At 38.5% G+C, this 20,857-nt stretch overlaps 1 protein-coding gene across 1 annotated transcript in view; it reads right to left on the bottom strand.

Annotated features, from left to right (window-relative positions):
• LOC127645541 (catenin delta-2-like) overlaps positions 1–20,857 on the bottom strand; it is a 148,905-nt gene that overhangs the window by 89,941 nt on the left and 38,107 nt on the right. Inside the window, exons 2-3 of the mRNA XM_052129194.1 lie at positions 14,923–15,087; positions 6,135–6,247 (exon numbers count right to left, since the gene is read on the bottom strand). Coding sequence (XP_051985154.1) covers positions 6,135–6,247; positions 14,923–15,051 — 242 coding nt within the window. The 5' untranslated portion in view covers positions 15,052–15,087. The remainder of the gene's footprint in view (positions 1–6,134; positions 6,248–14,922; positions 15,088–20,857) is intronic.

Below are 20,857 nucleotides of genomic sequence, written 5' to 3'. Positions count from 1 at the left end.
ATTCTGAAGTAGCCTTGCCAATTATCTTTTTTCTTACAATGAATTCAGCTTTTAATTAGAACTTTTTTCTATCTCCAGACTTTTTTCCAAATGACTTTGAACAGTTATTTAAAGCATGTTCATTATAGAAGAGGTGTATTTAAGTAATTATTTTGTGTGAATTGTATTTTAAATTAAAGCTACGACCTTGGCATTGCAAGAACCAAGCTCTACTAGTTGAGCTAAAATAATTATCAAACAAAAAAGAAAGCTTGTTGCCATATACAGAGCAAAAACCAGAGTTCCCACACCATTTGGATTTTCAGAATTTTTCCAGTTGCTCATTATTACTGGTTAAGGATTTTTTTTAAATAATTTTATAGAGATTGCATTTACAAGGAACAATTTCTAATTATATATTTTACAGCTGAGCATAACTAGAAAAATTCACTAAAGTAATTCTTAAAACATTTTCAGATTTTTAAGACTTTCCTAGGCCTGGAAATTACAATTATCAAATTTCCTGATATTTCCATAACCACAGGAACCTGGAAATATAAAAAATGTATTTTTATGAACAGTATACTGTGCTAATACTCTCTAGTTTTTTCCAGTGCAAATTGACATTACGGACAGAAACTCTTGCCTGCAGTTATAGCTACAATAGTGAGATTAGAGCTGTCAAACACATTGTTTTCTCATTACAACTTTTTTACGCCACATGCCATGAGAGCATTATCACTTCTCGAGGCACACAATGTAGATGCATACACAGAGCCAGTGCAGTCCAAGCTCACAGGAGACCGATGCACTAATCTGGCAGGAAAACAGTCAAACAGCTATGGCTATATACTCCCTCGCTGTGCTCGACAGACAGTGTTTAGCGAGACAACTCTACACTACAGGAAGGCTCAACAGTGAACATCTAGAATGGAGTCAAAGGCCTCACTCTGAGTAGCAGGTGTTTGGTGCTGTGCCCTATTAGAGACAATAAGACAACTTCACATGGCATTTTCGCAAGAAATAGCAGTGAACACAGAGGCGTTTAACAAATCCGCTAATCAGAGATTTGTTTTTGCTGAGTACCAGACAGTTAGCGGAAGAACTAGGCCAGTATTTCGTTTGTTCAAAATGGAGTAGCCAACTGTTTGAAAAGATCCATGTTTCATTAAACAAGTGGGTCACTGGCTGAAAGTGCTCTCTTTCGCCCACAGTGTTTTTCCTAATACTGCGACTTTTAGTTTGCTACTTTAAAAGAAACACAATAGTCAGACCAGTATTTTGTATCAGCATTGCTCTGCCATTGAAATTGAAGGCCAGTATACATATCTTTTGAAAGGGCACTAATGGCGGTCTTTGTTTCCCAAGGTGAGATAATAAATAACCAATGAAAAGGGTAGGTAGAAAATGACAAAAAGTACAGATAAAAGCAAATGTGACTTGATTGGACTGACCAAATGTATTGTGAATGGTGATTTCTGCCAAAGTGTTTTGATTTCTGCCACAACATTTTTATTTACCTACAATAATCAAAAAATTAAATTTAATTATCAAGAATAATAATAAAAAAAAATTGAGAGTTACATGCAAAAATCTGAGAGTTCTGAGTATTATCGCCTATTTGGTTGATGAAATGCACAGCAGAAAGAAAAGAAATTAGGATAAAAGTGCATCAAATAAAATAAACCCAGAAATAATCCATTGTGAGTCAATCAAGATCCATGTAAGCCCTGATTAGATACTCGAATCCAGTGTTCTTTGACTAGTAGCTTGAATTATGCTTTTGAGAATATGTCTGACCTCCTCTGATTCTTTAAGATTAAAAACACCCCACCACAAACAACCAACTGTACCACGCAATCTAAATACAATTCACAATAAATCCAAGAACATTCCAAGATCTTGTACAGCATTCGTTACAACTGAAAGACATGTATAATCAGCAAATACCTTGAAGTCTGGGGTCAATGACATCTGCGCACCAGGATGGATTACAAATTTCATGTTTTTTTTCCTGAACTTTAAACCTGCAACAACCCAAACGCACAGCATAACTATTTACAAATCAGTGATGGAACTAGGATCTTATGGACAAGCTGTGTTTTCTCCACTCCAATCTAATTAAATGTTCTGCGCCTCTAAAATGTTCTGGGTCTCTAACTGTGTCAGTGAGCAGCTCTCTTCTCATGTGCTGGAGAGGCCACAGAAACGCCATGAGGGAAAAAAGAGAAAATTGTTTGGGCTACAGCCCACAAAACATGGGGTTGTCTACACCCATTTAAAGAATTATGTCATAAGTACAGCAGTGGTAAAATAAGTATAATACCAAAAATGCATGAGTTATTTAATTTATTGTTTGATAGTGAGTTATATTGATATTTTGATGAGTTTTCAAGTAAGCTTTAAGGCTTATCCCACTAATGTATATGTCATTGGTTGTTTTTAGAAGCTAGTGAGTGCAGTGAAGTAAAGTTAGAAATGTTTTAAGTTTTCTTAAAAACAAAATTTTAGTCTGTGACTAAATGCTTAAAATTAGTTCCCTATCGGTCACTCCGATGCTGTAGTCCCCTCGGTCCCTCTTACACGGAGCTTGGGGGCGTGGCTCTTGCTCCCCATCCTGTCACATTGGTTGATCAGGACTGTCTGACTCGGCTATGCGATTCAGTTCGCCAGGCGCCCGCCCAGGTTCAACGCCGTCCGCTCCACCGTGGTAAGAGGCGAGAAAGCCGCTGCCTTGCGTGCGGAGGGAGGCCGCAATACAGCCTGTCCTTCCAGCTGAGGTGAAGAAGGGGTTTTACAGCCCCTACTTCATTGTACCCAAAAAAGGTGGCGGGTTTTGGCCAATCCTCGACCTGTGAGTTCTGAACCGGGCTCTGCACAGACTCCCGTTCAAGATGCTCACGCAGAAACGCATTCTAGCGAGCGTCCGGCATCTGGATTGTTTCACGGCGGTAGACCTGAAGGACGCGTACTTCCATGTCTCGATCCTTCCTGCACACAGACACTTTCTCCGGTTTGCCTTCGAGGGTCAGGCATATCAGTACAAAGTCCTCCCCTTCGGCCTGTCCTTGTCCCCTCGTGCCTTCACGAAAGTCACAGAGGCAGCCCTTGCTCTGGCCTGCGACAGCGTTGGCACATCAACCGCCTTGAGTTGCTGGCGGTACTACTTGCCCTGAAGAGGCTATTGCCATTGATCAGGGGCAAGCACGTGTTGCTCCGGACGGACAACACAGCAACGGTGCCGTATATCAACCGGCAAGGAGGCCTACGCTCTCGCCGTATGTCACTACTTACCCGTCATCTCCTCCTTTGGAGTCAGCACCGGCTCAAGTTGCTGCGAGCAACTCATATCCCGGGCCACCTCAACAGCACAGCGGACGCGCTGTTGCGGAAGGTTACGCCCAAGGGAGAGTGGAGGCTCCACTGTAGACACAATCACTCAGGTGAGGGCCCCCTCAACGAGGTTCCTTTACGGACTGAAGTGCGGTCTGTCTGCTCAGTGGTGTTCTTCCCGAGGTGAAGACCCCCAGAGATGTGCAGTTGGATCAGTGCTTTCCTTTCTGCAGGAAAAGTTGGAAGGACGGCTGTCCCCCTCCACCTTGAAAGTGTATGTAGCCACCATATCGGCACATCACGATGCAGTGGACGTTAAGTATTTAGGGAAGCACGATTTGATCATCAGGTTCCTGAGAGGCGCAAGGAGGTTAAACCCCCCCAGGTCGCGCCTCGTTCCCACGTGGGACCTCTCCGTGGTCCTTCGGGGCCTTCGGGGAGCTCCCTTCAAGCCCCTTGAGTCAGCAGAGCTAAAGGCGCTCTCTCTGAAGACCGCCCTCCTGACGGTGCTCACCTCCATCAAGAGGGTAGGGGACCTGCATGTGTTCCCTGTCAGTGAACTGTGCCTAGAGTTCGGTCCAGCTTACTCTCATGTCATCCTGAGACCCTGACCGGCTACGTGCCCAATCAGGTGGTGAACCTGCAAGCGTTACCCAGGAGGAGGTAGACCCAGACTTGGCGTTGCTGTGTCCGGTGCACGCTCTTCACATCTACTTGGATCGCACACAGAGCTTTAGAAGCTCCGAGCAGCTCTTTGTCTGCTTCGGTGGACAGCAGAAGTTGCGTTCGCAAGAAGTGTGAACCCTGGCGTCACCAGGCCCCCATACTGAAGTAAGTGCTCCACATGTTCTGGTTGTCCCCTAGGCAACCCGTGTGATGTATATTCCGCAAAATTGTTTCCCTGCCGGTAAACCGCGTCTTCTTTGGGCAGAGGGCCCTCTGTCCTTGGTTGCCGTGTTTGTAGTAACTCCTCCCCCCTACCTACCATGATCTACCATGACGCCGCTCCTAACCGATAAGAACATGTGTTGTATTCCACCTAAACCCCCCCCCCCCCCTCAGGGCCTGGTGTGGTCTCCGCGGTGTCCTCCTGGGACACCCCCCAGCTTGGACCATATACTTGGCCCCCAGCCGAACTATTTCGTTTCTTTTGGGCAGAACAATAGGGAGAAGGCCACGGCTGTGCCAGCCAGTCTTTATCCTCCTGAGCAGTTAGCCGTTCCCCTAGGTGCAGGTGACTGCTTTATGCCTGCCAGTGGGTTGGGGGTAGTTATGCGACGGCTTGCTGCGCTGGCTACGAGGCACACAGAGGTCTGCCCATCTCGCACCATCAGTCTGCGTAATTTAGTTCAGCTCTTGTGGTGTTTTCCATTGGAACCCCTAATGTCAACTCATAGACACAACGTCGAGTGTGTGACAGATAGGGAATGTCTCGGTTACTGACGTAACCTCCGTTCCCTGATGGAGGGAATGAGACATTGTGTCCCTCCTGCCACAACATTGAACCAACCGCTGAAATGGCCCGGGTCTTTGGCTCGGCTCCTCAATGTGATACCTGATGTGTGTTTTCAGCGTCACTCCTTTTATGACCTGTATGTCCAGGGGAGTGGCATGCAAATTCCATATACCAATTTCCATTGGCCTTTTCTCAAGATCAGAGATGTCTGGGCTCCGCAGGAGTGACTCCTAGTGTCAACTCATCGACAAAATGTCTCGTTCCCTCCATCAGGGAACGGAGGTTACGTCAGTAACCGAGACACTTTGAATCCATCTATATTCTAGTGTACTCCTAAAAGTGGACAAAATTAACTTTTAGTGTATATATATGCATTTCAAATTAACAGTATTTCTCTTCAGTCAAGGGATCAAAACACCACACAGGTTATTGTCCAGTTAAATGCTTGCTAGAATGAAAATGTCCCTGCATTTATTACAAATTGCTACAGACTAGCAAGTAGCAAACCATTGTTCATGGCTGTGACAACCCTAAAGCCAATTGGCTATTGAAAAAAAAGTTTAGCCGTTTCATATGTCCAGCCCAAACCTCCAGTTTCAACAGGAAATACATCAAAATAGGAAAGAAAACTGCCCATGTGAAGTCATGTCATGTGAACTTTATACATTTATCTGGGTATCTTGCTTGTGCAAAGACATTTTGAGAAGGCCCAGTCATCACAGGCTTCCTCTTCCTATAGGCCCCCTATAGCACCTGCACTGCTGGTAGTTACACCAGCAAAAGATACAAAAGCAAAACTTTCAACCTGATATCAGCATGTACTTCAGAATCTCATTGCCAAAGCAACCAACATGGGAATGTTTTAACAACTTAACAGCTGAAGGACATTTAATTGGAGTTTTTTGGCTTGATGAATAAACCACAGATATGCTCCACACAAACAATGAGAAGACAATTTAATAAGCTATTATATGCCCTTGCATGGTGATTGATATATGTCATCATGAATCAGCCCCCTGAAATCCAAACACAAGCAGTCACAGTAGAGGCATTTAAGCAACCAGGTGTAAACAGTGATGTGTCTCGCCTGACCACATGTGATCGGATCACCCAAAACGCATCTTAATACCTGGAGTAAACAGGGTCTAAGAGAGAGTCCAAACCCGTGTTAAACCTCTGAGCTTCTACTGATTGTGGTAATGCTAAAATATTCATGCTGCACACTTATACTACAAAGTTGTAATGACATTTGATGAAGTTGTATGGTAAAGAGCCAAGGGAAGGTGAAGTGTGAAAGATGTGAGGGGTGACTGCAAGGTGAGACAGATTGAGAAACTGAGACCCAATGAGACTCCATTGGACCCACCTGATGCTGCTCATGCTTCCGGTCTCAGATCCCAACTTGCATCTCTCCAGCTGGGTGGCAACAATCTGTCTCTCAGCCTCCAACTCTCTCGTCAGTCGCTCAAATTGCAGCTCCTGCACAGATAATGCACATGTAAAATCGGTCAGATTGTATATGGCCTAAAGGAATTACAGAATCGATTATGAGTACTGTAGGCATCACACATGCACTTGCATACGCTCTCGTAAGTAAAAATTACTTGCATTGCATTTATGTAAAGAACTTATCTTTTAAATTTTTTGAAAAGTCCCACTATCTGTGGTGCTATTAAAACATTGCTTAATTTGTTGGAGCATCCCAACCAGCATGATAGAACAACATTGGCTCATAATGGCATGAATTTGGGGCAGAACTATCTGTTTTGGAAATCCTCTTTGAAAACAATAATTTTTACAAAATTCAGCTTTAAAGGGATAGTTCATCCAAAAATTGAAATCTTCTCATCATTTACTCACCTTCATGCCATCCCAGATCTGTATGACTTTCTTTCTTCAGCAGAACACAATATATTGTAAAAGTGAAAGTGTAGATTTACAGTTTAAAAAGGAATTAAATGTTGACCCATTTCTTACCCACACCTTTCATATCACTTCAGAAGATATGGATTTAACCACTGGAGTCTTATAGATAATTTTTATACTGCCTTTTGGGTCTTGAAATTTCACTTGCATTGCATGGACCAACAGAACTTAAATATTATTTAAAAAATCTTCATATGTCTTTTGCAGAAGAAAGAAAGTCATACACATCTGAGATGGCATACACATCTGAGAGTGTGAGAAAATGATGAGAGAATTTGTATTCTTGGGTAAACTATCCCTTTAAAAACTTAGCACATTCTGATGATCTACATAATTACTTATAGCATAATAATATTTTTTAAATTAGCCATATTTTTTGTAACAGTTTTTTTTTTTTTTTACATTTTAAGAGCATTGCACATAAAAAAAATTCTATACAAAACATCTTAAGAGATGAAGATAAAGCGTAAGGAATCAATTGGCTTAAAAAAGTATTAAAAAATGAAACAATACACTCTCTTAACATGCACCGTGTGTAGTAGATTTTCTCCAGATACCTAGAGACTTTGATAGTCACTGACTGGACCGTTCCAGCACTTTACACCCCATCCACTCAGCTCCTAATTAGATATGGACCGCTTAACATTTAATGACAAACTTGTCTATGCTAAATCAGAGATGAAATCCCAGAGCTCCTCTTTAAAGTAATCACTGTGAATATCCAGTCAGAAACACTGCACTATATGCCACAGCCCGGGGCAAAGACAGTCAATGCAACGTTCCCAGTTCCTTTGTGACAAGGCTGAAATTAGTTCACTCAGCCACAAGGTCAAAGACTCTCCCTTGAGCTGTTACAGCTAAGAGGGCTCCAGAGCGCATCACCTGCTATTTTGGGCAGGAACCCAGATGATGGCTACAAAAATGCTCATTCAGTGCTGAAGAGAGCTCTGTAGACCATGAAGACATGCAGCCAGTGTAACAAAAGTTGTGCTAACCGCAGCATTCATACATTTCAAAAATAAGTATCCAATATCTAAGGTCTCAAATAATAAAATTTTATGTCAGACACATGTTGGTCCTTTTCCAAAAAAACAGGCAAACTGTGTGAACAATATCTCTGCTAATGGACCAGAGTGAGAGCATGCTCATTTCAAATGAACAGTTGTCGGAAAATCTGCAATTACACTACAAACAAGCATAACTTAGACCTTTCTTATTTCACAGCTCAGAAAACGAGTTCATATTTAGGCCTTAGACTAAAAACATAATCCTGATTAGCTTAAAACAACCTATCAAAGTACTCTAGATTCAATTTTACCAACTAAATAAAACACCTGTTGCCTTCGAAAATAAATTAAGAACACTCTCACCGGCACATGTACCATTCTCCAGAGGCTGCCTGTGCAGAGAACAAGCTGTGTTTATCTGGCGCATCAACATCCCACTACACTGCGTTCATCTCCGCTTATCAAGAGTAAAGTCATTAGAGAAACTACAAGACTGCTAGTGACTGCCTTCCAGCAGAGAAAAAAAAGTGGAGTGCAGTCAGGCACAAAGGTCGTCATGGCAACAGAGAATTTAGAGCCCCTTTGGCATTATTTATGCAACATTGCATCACAAAAGGTCCCTCCCACCAGCCACACAGCCAAATACCACCTCCCTCCATTCACTCTTCCGTCTTCTTCTAAACTCTTCCCCTCTTTCTTATGCCATCTGTGCCCCACTCTGAAGAGGGGGGCATGGGGACTCATTGAAAGGCTTGCAGAAAGGCAGAGAGAAAGAGGTGTTTTTGTAGGTCCAGGCAGCGAAAAAGCACCATTCCACTGAGTATTGCTAGGCTTCGTGCTTTCTCCAGGGATCCTAACTGGCTGTTCTACCTCACTAGCCTGCAATGGACAGCTCCATAGCCATAGCGGATAGCCTCCATTTTCAGCTTGTCACAAAAGTTGGTTAAATATAGCATAGCAGACAGAATATGTCTCGGCTAGCTGAGGATGACAGACGCATCACATGGACAAAAACTTACTATTCTTTACGACTTAAAGCATTGTTTCAGATCCTCTATATACAGTAAACAACAATAAGAACAGAAACTTTTAGTCTAATTTGTAAAAAAATATATATATATAGAAAACCAATATATACATACATCTGATACAAATCACTTGTATAATGTAAAATAAATGTAACCAAATCAACTGTAAAACTTCATCCAGTATTCTGTTACTTTTTATCTATCCATGGTGTTCCAAACCAGTATGACTTCCTATCTACCATGGAACACATAAGGAGATGTTAGGCAGAATGTTAGGGTCTGACAATATCAGTCACCTTTCACTTTTATTGACATCTTTTTTCCAAACAATGAAAATGAATGGTGGCTAAGGCTGTCATTCTGCCTAGCAAATCCTTTTGTGCTGCAAAAACGACAAACGGTTTGAGGGTGACAAAAACATGAGGGTGATTAAATGATGACAGACTTTTGAGTTTTGGGTGAACTATCCCTTTCAAGTTTAATTGCTGCCTAAAACCTTTCAGTAAACTCAAAGTGGCAAATCATAAAATCGAGTAGAAATGACAGAAATTATTATTATACAAGTAAAAAATGATCATATATTATACAGTATATATTCTATGTAAAATTCTTATTAATGGACCAGGAGAGCAATAGCAAAACTAGGGTTAACAAGGATTAGAAAAGGAAATGTGTTGCCATCATCTTACACAATAGGTCTCAGACCTATTTGTTTAGAAAATACATAGCCATGGGACAGAAAAATTGATTTTGCTGCTACAAGAGTTGAATGTGGTCTTTTGGCCTAAATGCCTAATTGTGCCCTGTGGACAAAGACTGACATTTAAGTTTCTTCATTGGTCCATTTGATGGCGAAATGTCACTGGTGGTTCGCCTCACAAGTTCCTTTAAGGATTTAACCCAGTTTCTAAAATTTAATTGAACTTAATGAGTCCATAGCCACTCCACATCCAGCTGAGCACCATATAGAAAAGACAAAACAGTATTTAGACAGGAATGACTCAAATGAACTAGAGTTGTCAAGTTTGTTCTGTAAAGATCTTTTATAAGTAGATGCGGAATTCAGAGGAAATGAGGTACTCATGAAAAAAACCCAATTTAAGAAATTAGCAACATTAAAAGTAATTAAAAGAACTGCATCATTTGATTTAATATGTGACATTAATAACAGTATTCTGTGACCACAGTAGTTCTTAAATTACTTTATTTCTTGCAAAAGCAAATTAGTCTGCCCTATCCGACAAAGATATAATGAGACGATTAACATTCTTTCCCAAAAAGAAAAATGCAGAGTTAGAATTAAATGGATACATATATATATATATATATATATATATATATATATATATATATATATACACTCACCTAAAGGATTATTAGGAACACCTGTTCAATTTCTCATTAATGCAATTATCTAATCAACCAATCACATGGCAGTTGCTTCAATGCATTTAGGGGTGTGGTCCTGGTCAAGACAATCTCCTGAACTCCAAACTGAATGTCAGAATGGGAAAGAAAGGTGATTTAAGCAATTTTGAACGTGGCATGGTTGTTGGTGCCAGACAGGCCGGTCTGAGTATTTCACAATCTGCTCAGTTACTGGGATTTTCACTCACAACCATTTCTAGGGTTTACAAAGAATGGTGTGAAAAGGGAAAAACATCCAGTCTGCGGCAGTCCTGTGGGCGAAAATGCCTTGTTGATGCTAGAGGTCAGAGGAGAATGGGCCGACTGATTCAAGCTAATAGAAGAGCAACTTTGCCTGAAATAACCACTCGTTACAACCGAGGTATGCAGCAAAGCATTTGTGAAGCCACAACACGCACAACCTTGAGGCGGATGGGCTACAACAGCAGAAGACCCCACCGGGTACCACTCATCTCCACTACAAATAGGAAAAAGAGGCTACAATTTGCAAGAGCTCACCAAAATTGGACAGTTGAAGACTGGAAAAATGTTGCCTGGTCTGATGAGTCTCGATTTCTGTTGAGACATTCAGATGGTAGAGTCAGAATTTGGCGAAAACAGAATGAGAACATGGATCCATCATGCCTTGTTACCACTGTGCAGGCTGGTGGTGGTGGTGTAATGGTGTGGGGGATGTTTTCTTGGCACACTTTAGGCCCCTTAGTGCCAATTGGGCATCGTTTAAATGCCACGGCCTACCTGAGCATTGTTTCTGACCATGTCCATCCCTTTATGGCCACCATGCACCCATCCTCTGATGGCTACTTCCAGCAGGACAATGCACCATGTCACAAAGCTTGAATCATTTCAAATTGGTTTCTTGAACATGACAATGAGTTCACTGTACTAAAATGGCCCCCACAGTCACCAGATCTCAACCCAATAGAGCATCTTTGGGATGTAGTGGAACGGGAGCTTCGTGCCCTGGATGTGCATCCCACAAATCTCCATCAACTGCAAGATGCTATCCTATCAATATGGGCCAACATTTCTAAAGAATGCTTTCAGCACCTTGTTGAATCAATGCCCCGTAGAATTAAGGCAGTTCTGAAGGCGAAAGGGGGTCAAACACAGTACTAGTATGGTGTTCCTAATAATCCTTTAGGTGAGTGTATATACACATACATACATACATACATACATACACACACACACACACACACACACACACACACACACACACACACACACACACACACACACACACAGTACTGTGCAAAAGTTTTAGCCACTTGGGAAGAATGTTGCATAGTGAGAATTTCTTCAAAAATAATGACATAAATAGTTTTAATTTATCAATTAACATCATACAAAGTCCAGTAAACATAAAAAAAGCTAAATCAATAACTCCTTACAAAAGATGGACTTTTCTATTGCCATTTTCCCTAAAAATACCTTGACATGCTAATAATAAAGTTTCACATACCAATGCCAATGGCCAACTTCTAAATGGATTTCTTAGGAGTAGTTAATGTGTCAATGTAAAAACACTAAGATAAATTTATTTAATTAACATCAAATTAAAGGAACAAAAAAAGACAATAACGACAAGCTGAGCTGCACTGAACTTCATGACAGATCTCTGCCAAATTAATACAAAAAAGAACATCTGTACTCAATACACAATAAACTTGATAATGAATATGCAAAAGTACTACTTCGTAATGTGTTCATTATATAGAGGAAACCATATTCAACAATTTAATAAAAGGGCACTGAGAATGTTAACCAAAATTCTTTATGTACTGCTGATACAGCATGCTGCACCTAGTCCTGACCATACTGCTTGGGTATTGCATATTGCTACATTCAGGTCATTAAATGTGCTCCCTTTAGCCAATTGAGCCTTGCATGTGATTCTATTTAACACCAGTGATACAGGAGAATTTGAATGTGAGAGAATCATACACAGGACTGTGTTCTGCTTGCATGTGCATCCTTGAAAAGATACAAGAGACCTGGACATGTTCCCAGACATTTTAGAACACTGTATTTATTTATTGCAGAGGTGACGTGGGTTTTCAGTGCTACATGTTACAGAGCTTCCTTTGTCTTCATAATCTATGGTGTTTTTAAATCACTTGGTTAAATCCACACCTCAGTTTATTTTGTGAATTCTTCTACATGACCACTGTGATAAACTCTCTCTAAAACTAGCTGCCTCCAAAATGGGATATTGCAATCTAGTGGAGGACACAAAATGACTATGGTGATTTATCATAATAAGTGCCAACACACAAGAACCACCAGGATGATAAACATTGTATTCGGTGTATATACTGTATATATATATATATATATATATATATATATATATATATATATATATATATATATAAAATTGAGAAGACGTATTTAAGATTAATTTTGACTAATTAAATGCAAACAAATTTGTGACACTGACCATATTAACTTCTTTGTATAAAAGTTCAGATCTTGTTTCCATTGAAACAGAAAAGATGCTCATTAGAACATTCTCAATTCATGCTGGGTTAACATGGCTAATGTAGTTTTGCACAAACTTGTGTCCATGCCAGCTCCTGTGCATGTTGTCTTTAAAGCACATCCAGTAAGCTGAAATTTTGAATCTGATAATATGATTTGTAATAGGGAAAAACTGCATTAAATTAGAAAATGCTAAATAAAAGCATTTTCACAAGTGGAGATTTTCACAGCATCGTTGTAATAAAAAAGTCTTTAACAAACAAAACTGTCAAAACATTTTTCAATTCCTGAAAAAAGCACACAATCATACATATGACTCTCATAGGAGAGCTAATAGCCTGGCACACAGCAGCCCATGGCTCTGGCCTACTTTAAAACTCCCCATGTAGATTTCCAACCCTGAGAGCTTGTCGCTTTTTCTGTCCCATGGTTAAAAGCAGGGGTGTGAGTGAAACACAAGCTGGAAGTGAAGGGCTTGTCATGATCTATTTCTATCTACACATGCTCTTGCATGGACTCAGAAATGGCCTCCAGCCAAGATATATACTATACACAAAGTAGAAGTGAGAAATACTTACATTTTCACACACTAATGCTTGATACATGTAATAATTCATGTAAAATCATGCATATCAAAAAGATTGGGGGGCATGGAGTTAAGGTCTTTAAATAAAACAAAATAAAAGACTACTACTATTATTATTATTGTTTAATCACAAATGCAGTTACAATATTAATATTGCATACTTTTGTCACGTAGAAATGCACATCTGACAGTAAAGCATTGGTTTTGAGTTGGAATGCATATGTGAAGTTATTTACATTAATAACAATCTGAAATCTGTAAAATGTTCATTATCACCTAATTTATGTAGGGCTATGTTCAAAGTCAAACATGCTGACAGTAGGACTTCATAACTGATCTTGTTTACCATTAAGCAGGCTCTTAATTATTAAGTTAACTTTTTCCTTCATGAAATTGCAACTAAACATATTTGCATTTGAGAAAGTCATAGCTTCATCCTAAATTCACGGGGGTCCAGGTTTTAAAGCTCTTTTATTAAATTCTCCTTTGTAGAAGCCCTTTTGATAATTTACCAAAGTCGCTCTATCATTGCTTTTTTTAGTGTGTCGGCACCCTATCACCTGTCTCTTTGGCTCACAGATCAAGTCAATTTATCTTAAGTTATCACAAGATGCACTAAGGTCTGGGAAGCTGTTAACCTGCCGACAAGCAGATGACCAATCTTATTACAGATATTCTTTGGCGTAGCGGTGGTGACTAGTGTAGCATAGAGACACGATTGCAAGAAGGCATGTCAAATATTACACATTCCTACACCACAAGACCCAAAAACTACCATCCACTCTCCCACTCATTCCCAAAACCATGTGATATTGAGGCGCAACAGACAGTACACTCACACTGTGTTGACCATCAAGCCATTCAGCACCATTTGTATCTGTGAATTGAGAAAACAGGCACTAAATGTAACAGGTACCATGTGAAGATGGGAATGACTCGTGCAAAAACCATTAAACCTTGCTGCTCCTTAACCCACATGGCATGTGTAGTTCATTTGAGGTCTGGTATGGTTCTGTCTAATTACTGTTTACAGTATGAAAAGATTAAGCAAGTTTATAATTAAAGTGTTGGATAATGGGAGGGAAGGAATTTTTCAGCATTTTTTGTAAGACTATGAGTATGAGTGGAAACATAACCTTCCATTAGAATTTATCTGTAAGAATGCATGACTTTCAGAGACATATCCCTGGGTGGGGTAACAGTTGTAAATTGTTTGAAAAAACTGAAGATAAACATGAAAGACTCCAGACTGAAGGTGTAGCAACATAGTCCCTTTAAGAAAAGTCATTTTATGGAGCTGCAATATTCTTTATACCCCTGGAGTCATGCAAGTACAGCTCCTGGAATAAAATGTTACAGTGGTATCATAATAATTTTTGTTTTTGCACAAATCACATAAATGTAAAGACTGGTCCAGCATTAGCGCATGCATTACAGGCATTTCTGCATAAAATAGCCAATTGCCTTTTTAACAGAGGTATTAAAACACTCAATATGGTGGCTGTAAAAATGGAAGTTCAGCCTTACATGCCTACAACCGACATATTCAGCATTGAAACCTCTATCTAAAAGCTGATCGGCACTTTTAGTTTTAAGGCTGGACGACACCACCACATTTAGCTTTCCAACTTTTCACAATCACACATGTACGAGTGGGCCGTCTTCTTCCCTTAAAATGGTTCTGGTAGTACCCACCTGTTCTTTAACAGAGGCTAAGATGGCAGAGGTGGTCTCTGTCTCAGATCCATCTCCATTGGAGGCGTTCAGGACTGGGCTCAACATTTTGGAATTGTCTGTGTCTGAGGTCTGGTCTGGTACTGGCATTCCTTCTTCAGAACCAAAACAACAGCATCAAGAATTCTGCAAGATGAAATACACAAAGCTTTTATTAGGCTTCAATCACTGTAGTAGTAACTGAAGAAAAAAAACATGCACCCGATCTCTAAAACTCATTTACAAAATCTGAAATCATGATTCTGAAAACCAGCTTACATATTGTACATATGTAAAATGTGTAAGATTTTTGTTATCCAATATATATATATATATATATATATATATATATATATATATATATATATATATATATATATATATATATATATATAAATTACTGTTGTAATTATAGTACCACATAAACTTACAAAATATTTATCAGGGTAAGTGTCTTGCTGGCACGGTGTAGAGTACACTGGTAAGAACCATAATATGGAAACTTGATGTTAAATATGTATTTAAATTAATAGGTGTCATACATGTTCCTTTTATTAGGCTACTATGAAAATTGTTACTACTTTATTATTACTCTAATTAATAAACGAATTCATAATTTGGAATAAACTGTTGTATGCATTGCATATACTGCATTGTATAGCTAATATGAGTGTAGTAATGTTCAAGTTAACAACTTATCTTGTATTAACATATATAGCCTACATAAAAATTCATGGTTATTACTTTTATTTGTTTACTATAATGTGCTTTTCTGTGTATAGTATAATTGTTTTACCATTTAGAAACATAAATTGAAATGATTTGATATCACAAGAAAAAGGCACCATAGACAGCAGTATAAAGCCAAAAAAAAAGAAAAGCATCAAAAACTAACAGGGGTGCAAAACATGCAGTATTTTCACTGTGTTTAATTGCTTAAGTTAAATTTAAATGTATATATTTACATATAGCAGGGAAATAAATTTACAGTGCAAATGATGGTTACTCCAGGGATGCTTGTGCATCAGACCCTTACTGAAACGGAAAATATTATTGATTTGCAAATATCCAATCGTGTCTTAAATTAACATTCTGATTGGTGGATCAGTTTAGTTGGACTGTCTGTCTTGCCTGTGCCATCAGTTGCGCTCCCACAGCTCCATGCGCATTTAGAGAGAATCTCTGTACACTTTAAAAAAATATATATATACACAATTCACTCAAAAGTGCTGCGGCATCGCATTAGTAGATTGAAAAAGTTTTGGGTCTAAAGACTGCTCATTGTTCTGGCGGCCATACTTATCATCACTTATTTTAGGTGGGCATATGCAAAATCCTAAGAAAGTTAGGTGGGCATACAACATATACCTGCATATGCCCTAGACTACACTGCTGGCTTCAATGTACTTGCAATGGCAGTCAGTCTATATAGATTATTTTTTTGTTCCTGTGGCTCAACTGGAAATCAATACCATGTCCAATTCCAAGGTCATGGGATAGAATCCCAGGGAACCAACATAATAATAAAATGTACAGTATACCATGATTGACCTGTGAGTCACTTTGGGTAAAAAATGTCTGCCAAATGCAAACATGTAAATGCATACCTAGAAATGCAATTAAAATAACTGTCACAACTTTCATCAACATTTTTATTGTTTGTTACGATGTAATGCTTGTTAGACATTTAATTAAGTGTTTCTCTGTTAAATTCTCCTTTTCTGTCTCTTTTTCGATCTACTTCTGTTTCCTCATCTCTTGAGGTTTGTCATTTCCAAACACGACTCTCAGTTTGTCACATTGATCCTTTGATTTGTGTACATCAGTTCCAAAAAATTGTGGATGTTGTGTGGAGTGCATCTGGTCATAAATCAGCCAAAGACAGCCCCACCCCCCCACCCCCCCACCCCCCCACCCCCCCCCCCCAGCCCCCACCCCTCTTGATTTCACACCACGGGCTGCCTGTAGTTGCCCACATTAAATGCAAGGCTTTGACTCTGGCCTTCAGGACAGCAAATGGTACAGCACCTTCTTACTTCAATTCACTCCTATTGCAAAGAGGCTCAACGTCTACTTCACAATCATTCACTCTCTCTGTTACTCTGTGGTGAAATGAGCTTCCAAACTCAACACAATCCGCCAATGCCATCTCAACATTCAAAAACCAGCTGAAACACATCTGTTCCACATGCACTTGACATTACCTTTCATTGTCTGTCTCTTTCTTCTGAGCTAGCTTCTGTAATACTCCAGCCACTTTGAGAACTTGGCAGTGCGATACTGCAGATATTATTGACTTTTGTATGAGAAATTGCCAGAGGTGTATAGTAACGAAGTACAAATACTTTGTTACTGTACTTAAGTACAGTATTTTTAATATTTGTACTTTACTTGAGAATAAATATTTCTTTGGACGTTTACTTTTACTTCACTACATTTTGAAGAGAAAATTAAAATGTATATTAAATAAGATAAATTTCTCCAGACACTTTTGTTACTTTTGCGACTGAAACATAGCTGTTAGTGTAAATTGCATGCAGATCGGCGATAGTGATGTCTGATTCGAGAAAGAATCATTTGAGTTGAATCTTTTACATTTGATTAATTTGAACCAATCAAAAAGTTTAAATAAAGGTCTGAATGATTAGTTTAGCCAATCATGAATCTGAATTAAAATCACAAGGGAAGCACGTGCCAGATAACGTGTGTACCGTCATCTGTCTGCACTGGGGAAGACAAGAAACTGCTCATATAAGTTTAAATCTGTTTTTTGACTAGTTAATTTAATAAGTTTTCCCTTAAAAATTCTGAAAGCTGCGAAATAATGATGAAGATATGTGCTATCAGCATATGAAAGTCTAATAATATTAGAAAGTATAATAAATGTAAATAATTACTAGTGCTCATGAAAATTTCTAACAACAATATAGATTTTATAAACTAATGTGTTCTGGGTGGTTGCTAAAGTGTTCTCTTTGCTTTTAGCACATTGATGCTATACAGTATGTATTTCTGTTATGTTGTGGTTTAGGCTAAACCATGTTCAAATCCTCCTGAGAAGTTTGTACTTACAAGGTCAGAAGTGGTAATTGTGATGTAATGATCGTTCAAGTGATCGTAGTTGGACAGAACGGGTCTGTTTTGCCATTTTTAATCTTTTTCACTTTCACCAATGCAACGACATGTACATTAGGTAGGTGTGTCTTTTTTTCATCATTCTTGTGTTGGCCACATATACTGATGGGAAAAGTTATTTTGTTGCACAAGCCTGTCACCTCATAGCCTATCATCTAGCTAAAGAAGTTTTATTTTATGGCATGCTTTATTCTTCATCAATAGCACAAAAAATGCATTCAGTCTAAACTGTACAGTCACCAACTTACTTTGTTCTTACCATGCTTCTTAAATTGACGTGCCCCCATCTCAGAAAATCGGCATTCAAAGAAAATCTAATTGGATTTACGACTTTGTTGTGCTGTTCATTTGTACTAATCTTGCATATATGATCAATCTGACGTGACTTGAATGCACCAATAATGGGATAGTTCACCCAAAAATGAAAATTCTCTCATCATTTACTCACCCTCATGCCATTCATGATGTGTATGACTTTCTTTCTTCTGCAAAACACAAATGAAGATGTAAGTGAGATGCAAGCAAGATGTACAGTGAAAATGAGTTTGTTCTCACCCAAAACTGACTGGATCACTTCAGAAGACATTGATTTCACCACTGGAGTCTTATGTATTACATTAATGGATTACATTCATGCTGCCTTTATGTGCTTTTTGGAGATTCAAAGTTCTGGTCACAATTCACTTACTATGTTTGGACCTACAGAGCTGAAATATCCTTCTAAAAACCTTAATTTGTGTTCTGCAGAAGAAAGAAAGTCATACACATCTGGGATGGCTTTTTGGGTGAACTATCCCTTAATTCCTTTTTTTGCACTAGATTAGTAGTACATTTACTTGTAACTGATTGGTTAGAGCAGTTCTTAGTTCCTCCTAATATAAAATCCAGTACCGCACCAACAATCAAACAAGTTGCCATGGGTATAATTATCTTTTCTGTAATTTATGCAATTTACTTGTACTTTTGATACTTAAGTACATTTTACCTCAGTTACTTTAATATTTTGACCTAAGTATTTTTCTCATGAGCTACTTTGAGTCAATTTCCATGAAGGTTTTTTTACTTTTACTTAAGTATGATGAATGGATACTTTATACATCACTGCAAATTTGCAAGCAATGTTCTTCATTTGTAAGTAACTTTGGATGAAAGTGTCTGCTAAATGACTATGTGTACATTTTAAAATAAAAATAATCAGGTCAATAAAAAAAACAAAAAAAAACATTTGGTTAATCTTTAGAAAATATATTTATATATTTTCATTTTAATACCCAAACCCTTGTTTTAAAGGGATAATGTTCCAAAATGTATGACTTTCTTTCTTCTCTAGAACACAAAAGGAGTTGTTATATATACTCTCAGTCACCATTCAGTTTCATTGCATCTTTTAACCATGTCATTCTGCCAAAAATCTCCTTTTGTGATCCATGGAAAAAAACGATATCACATGGGTTTAAAGCAACAAGAGGCTGTAGATGATGACAGAATTTTACAATAGCTTTAATACATCAGTCTGACCCCATAAGAGATACTTTTAAATTCTAGGTCAAACTGATGACTTACTAACAGTCAAGTGAGATCATGCAGAATAGACCAGAACATGGCAGATCAACTAATGCCAGTCCCAGCTGTTGGTGCGTGTGGGTTAAGATGGATTACACTTTTAGTCATCCATCTGCCTCTGATTAATAGTATCCTGATATAAAATATCAACAATAAAGCAGGATTGTTTCAAAAACACAAAAAATGTATCCACAATTATATTCATGTAATTTTTAACACAATCAGCTCATACAAGACGATACATATAATTAAAATCAACCACAGTGTTGACTTTCTTTGAAGTGGTGTTCACTCGGAATACTGAACATTCAAATTTTATTCCGAGATGCATTATATGTGGAGAAATTCTCATAACCAAGCATGTAAAGTCCTGCTGGTACTAGATGTACTAAGAATTGGCAGTGCCTTGCATCACGATGTATTTGACAGTACACCAATGTTGTAGGATATTTTGCATTAATGCAGATACCATGTGAAATATGCATGTTAAATATCATGACTATTTCTGTTTGAGGCAGAAATCACAAGCATATTAAACATGTTTAAAAACAAAATTGCACTAACAGTTTTTACTCAAAGAAATAGTTCACCCACAAATGAAAATTTCAACATGTTCAAACCCATATGTCTTTTTTTCTTTCATGGAACACAAAAGGAGTTATCTAGCAGAATGTCCAGGCTGATCTTTTCCATAAAATCGTATTGAACAATGACAACGGCTGTCCCTGGTCCCCATTCAATTTCATTGTATGGAAAAGAGCAGCTAAGACATTCTCCTACATATCTCCATTTTTGTCCCAAATTTTTTTTATTTTAAATGACATGTTATTTTCATTATCATTTTTTGGGGTGAACATACCCCAAATAAGATTAAGAATAGAAAAGACTAATCTGAAAAGATTATACAGAATTGAAGTGCCATTGTATAGGTGTGTTTAGTCTGAAAAGAAAGGAAAAGGCAGAATAAACAGGTAAAAGAGCCTAATTGTATTGCGAGTTACATGATCACTAGAAGCACTCCAAGGCCACAGTTACCTTAGAAACAGACCTGTGCTACTCGGTGAACATTTACAGTAATTTTACTAAAACGACTGGAGACACAATGGAGAGTCCTGTAACACAACCTCAATTTCATTGTCAGACACTAAATAAATTGAACAATAGAACAGCCTATGTCATTGTTGCTATCAAGCTGTTCTATCCCATTTCATTTCTCAAT

This window comes from Xyrauchen texanus, chromosome 6 (genome assembly GCF_025860055.1).
Source record: "Xyrauchen texanus isolate HMW12.3.18 chromosome 6, RBS_HiC_50CHRs, whole genome shotgun sequence".
Lineage (NCBI taxonomy): Eukaryota > Metazoa > Chordata > Actinopteri > Cypriniformes > Catostomidae > Xyrauchen > Xyrauchen texanus.
This window is presented reverse-complemented; position numbering and strand designations above follow the sequence as displayed.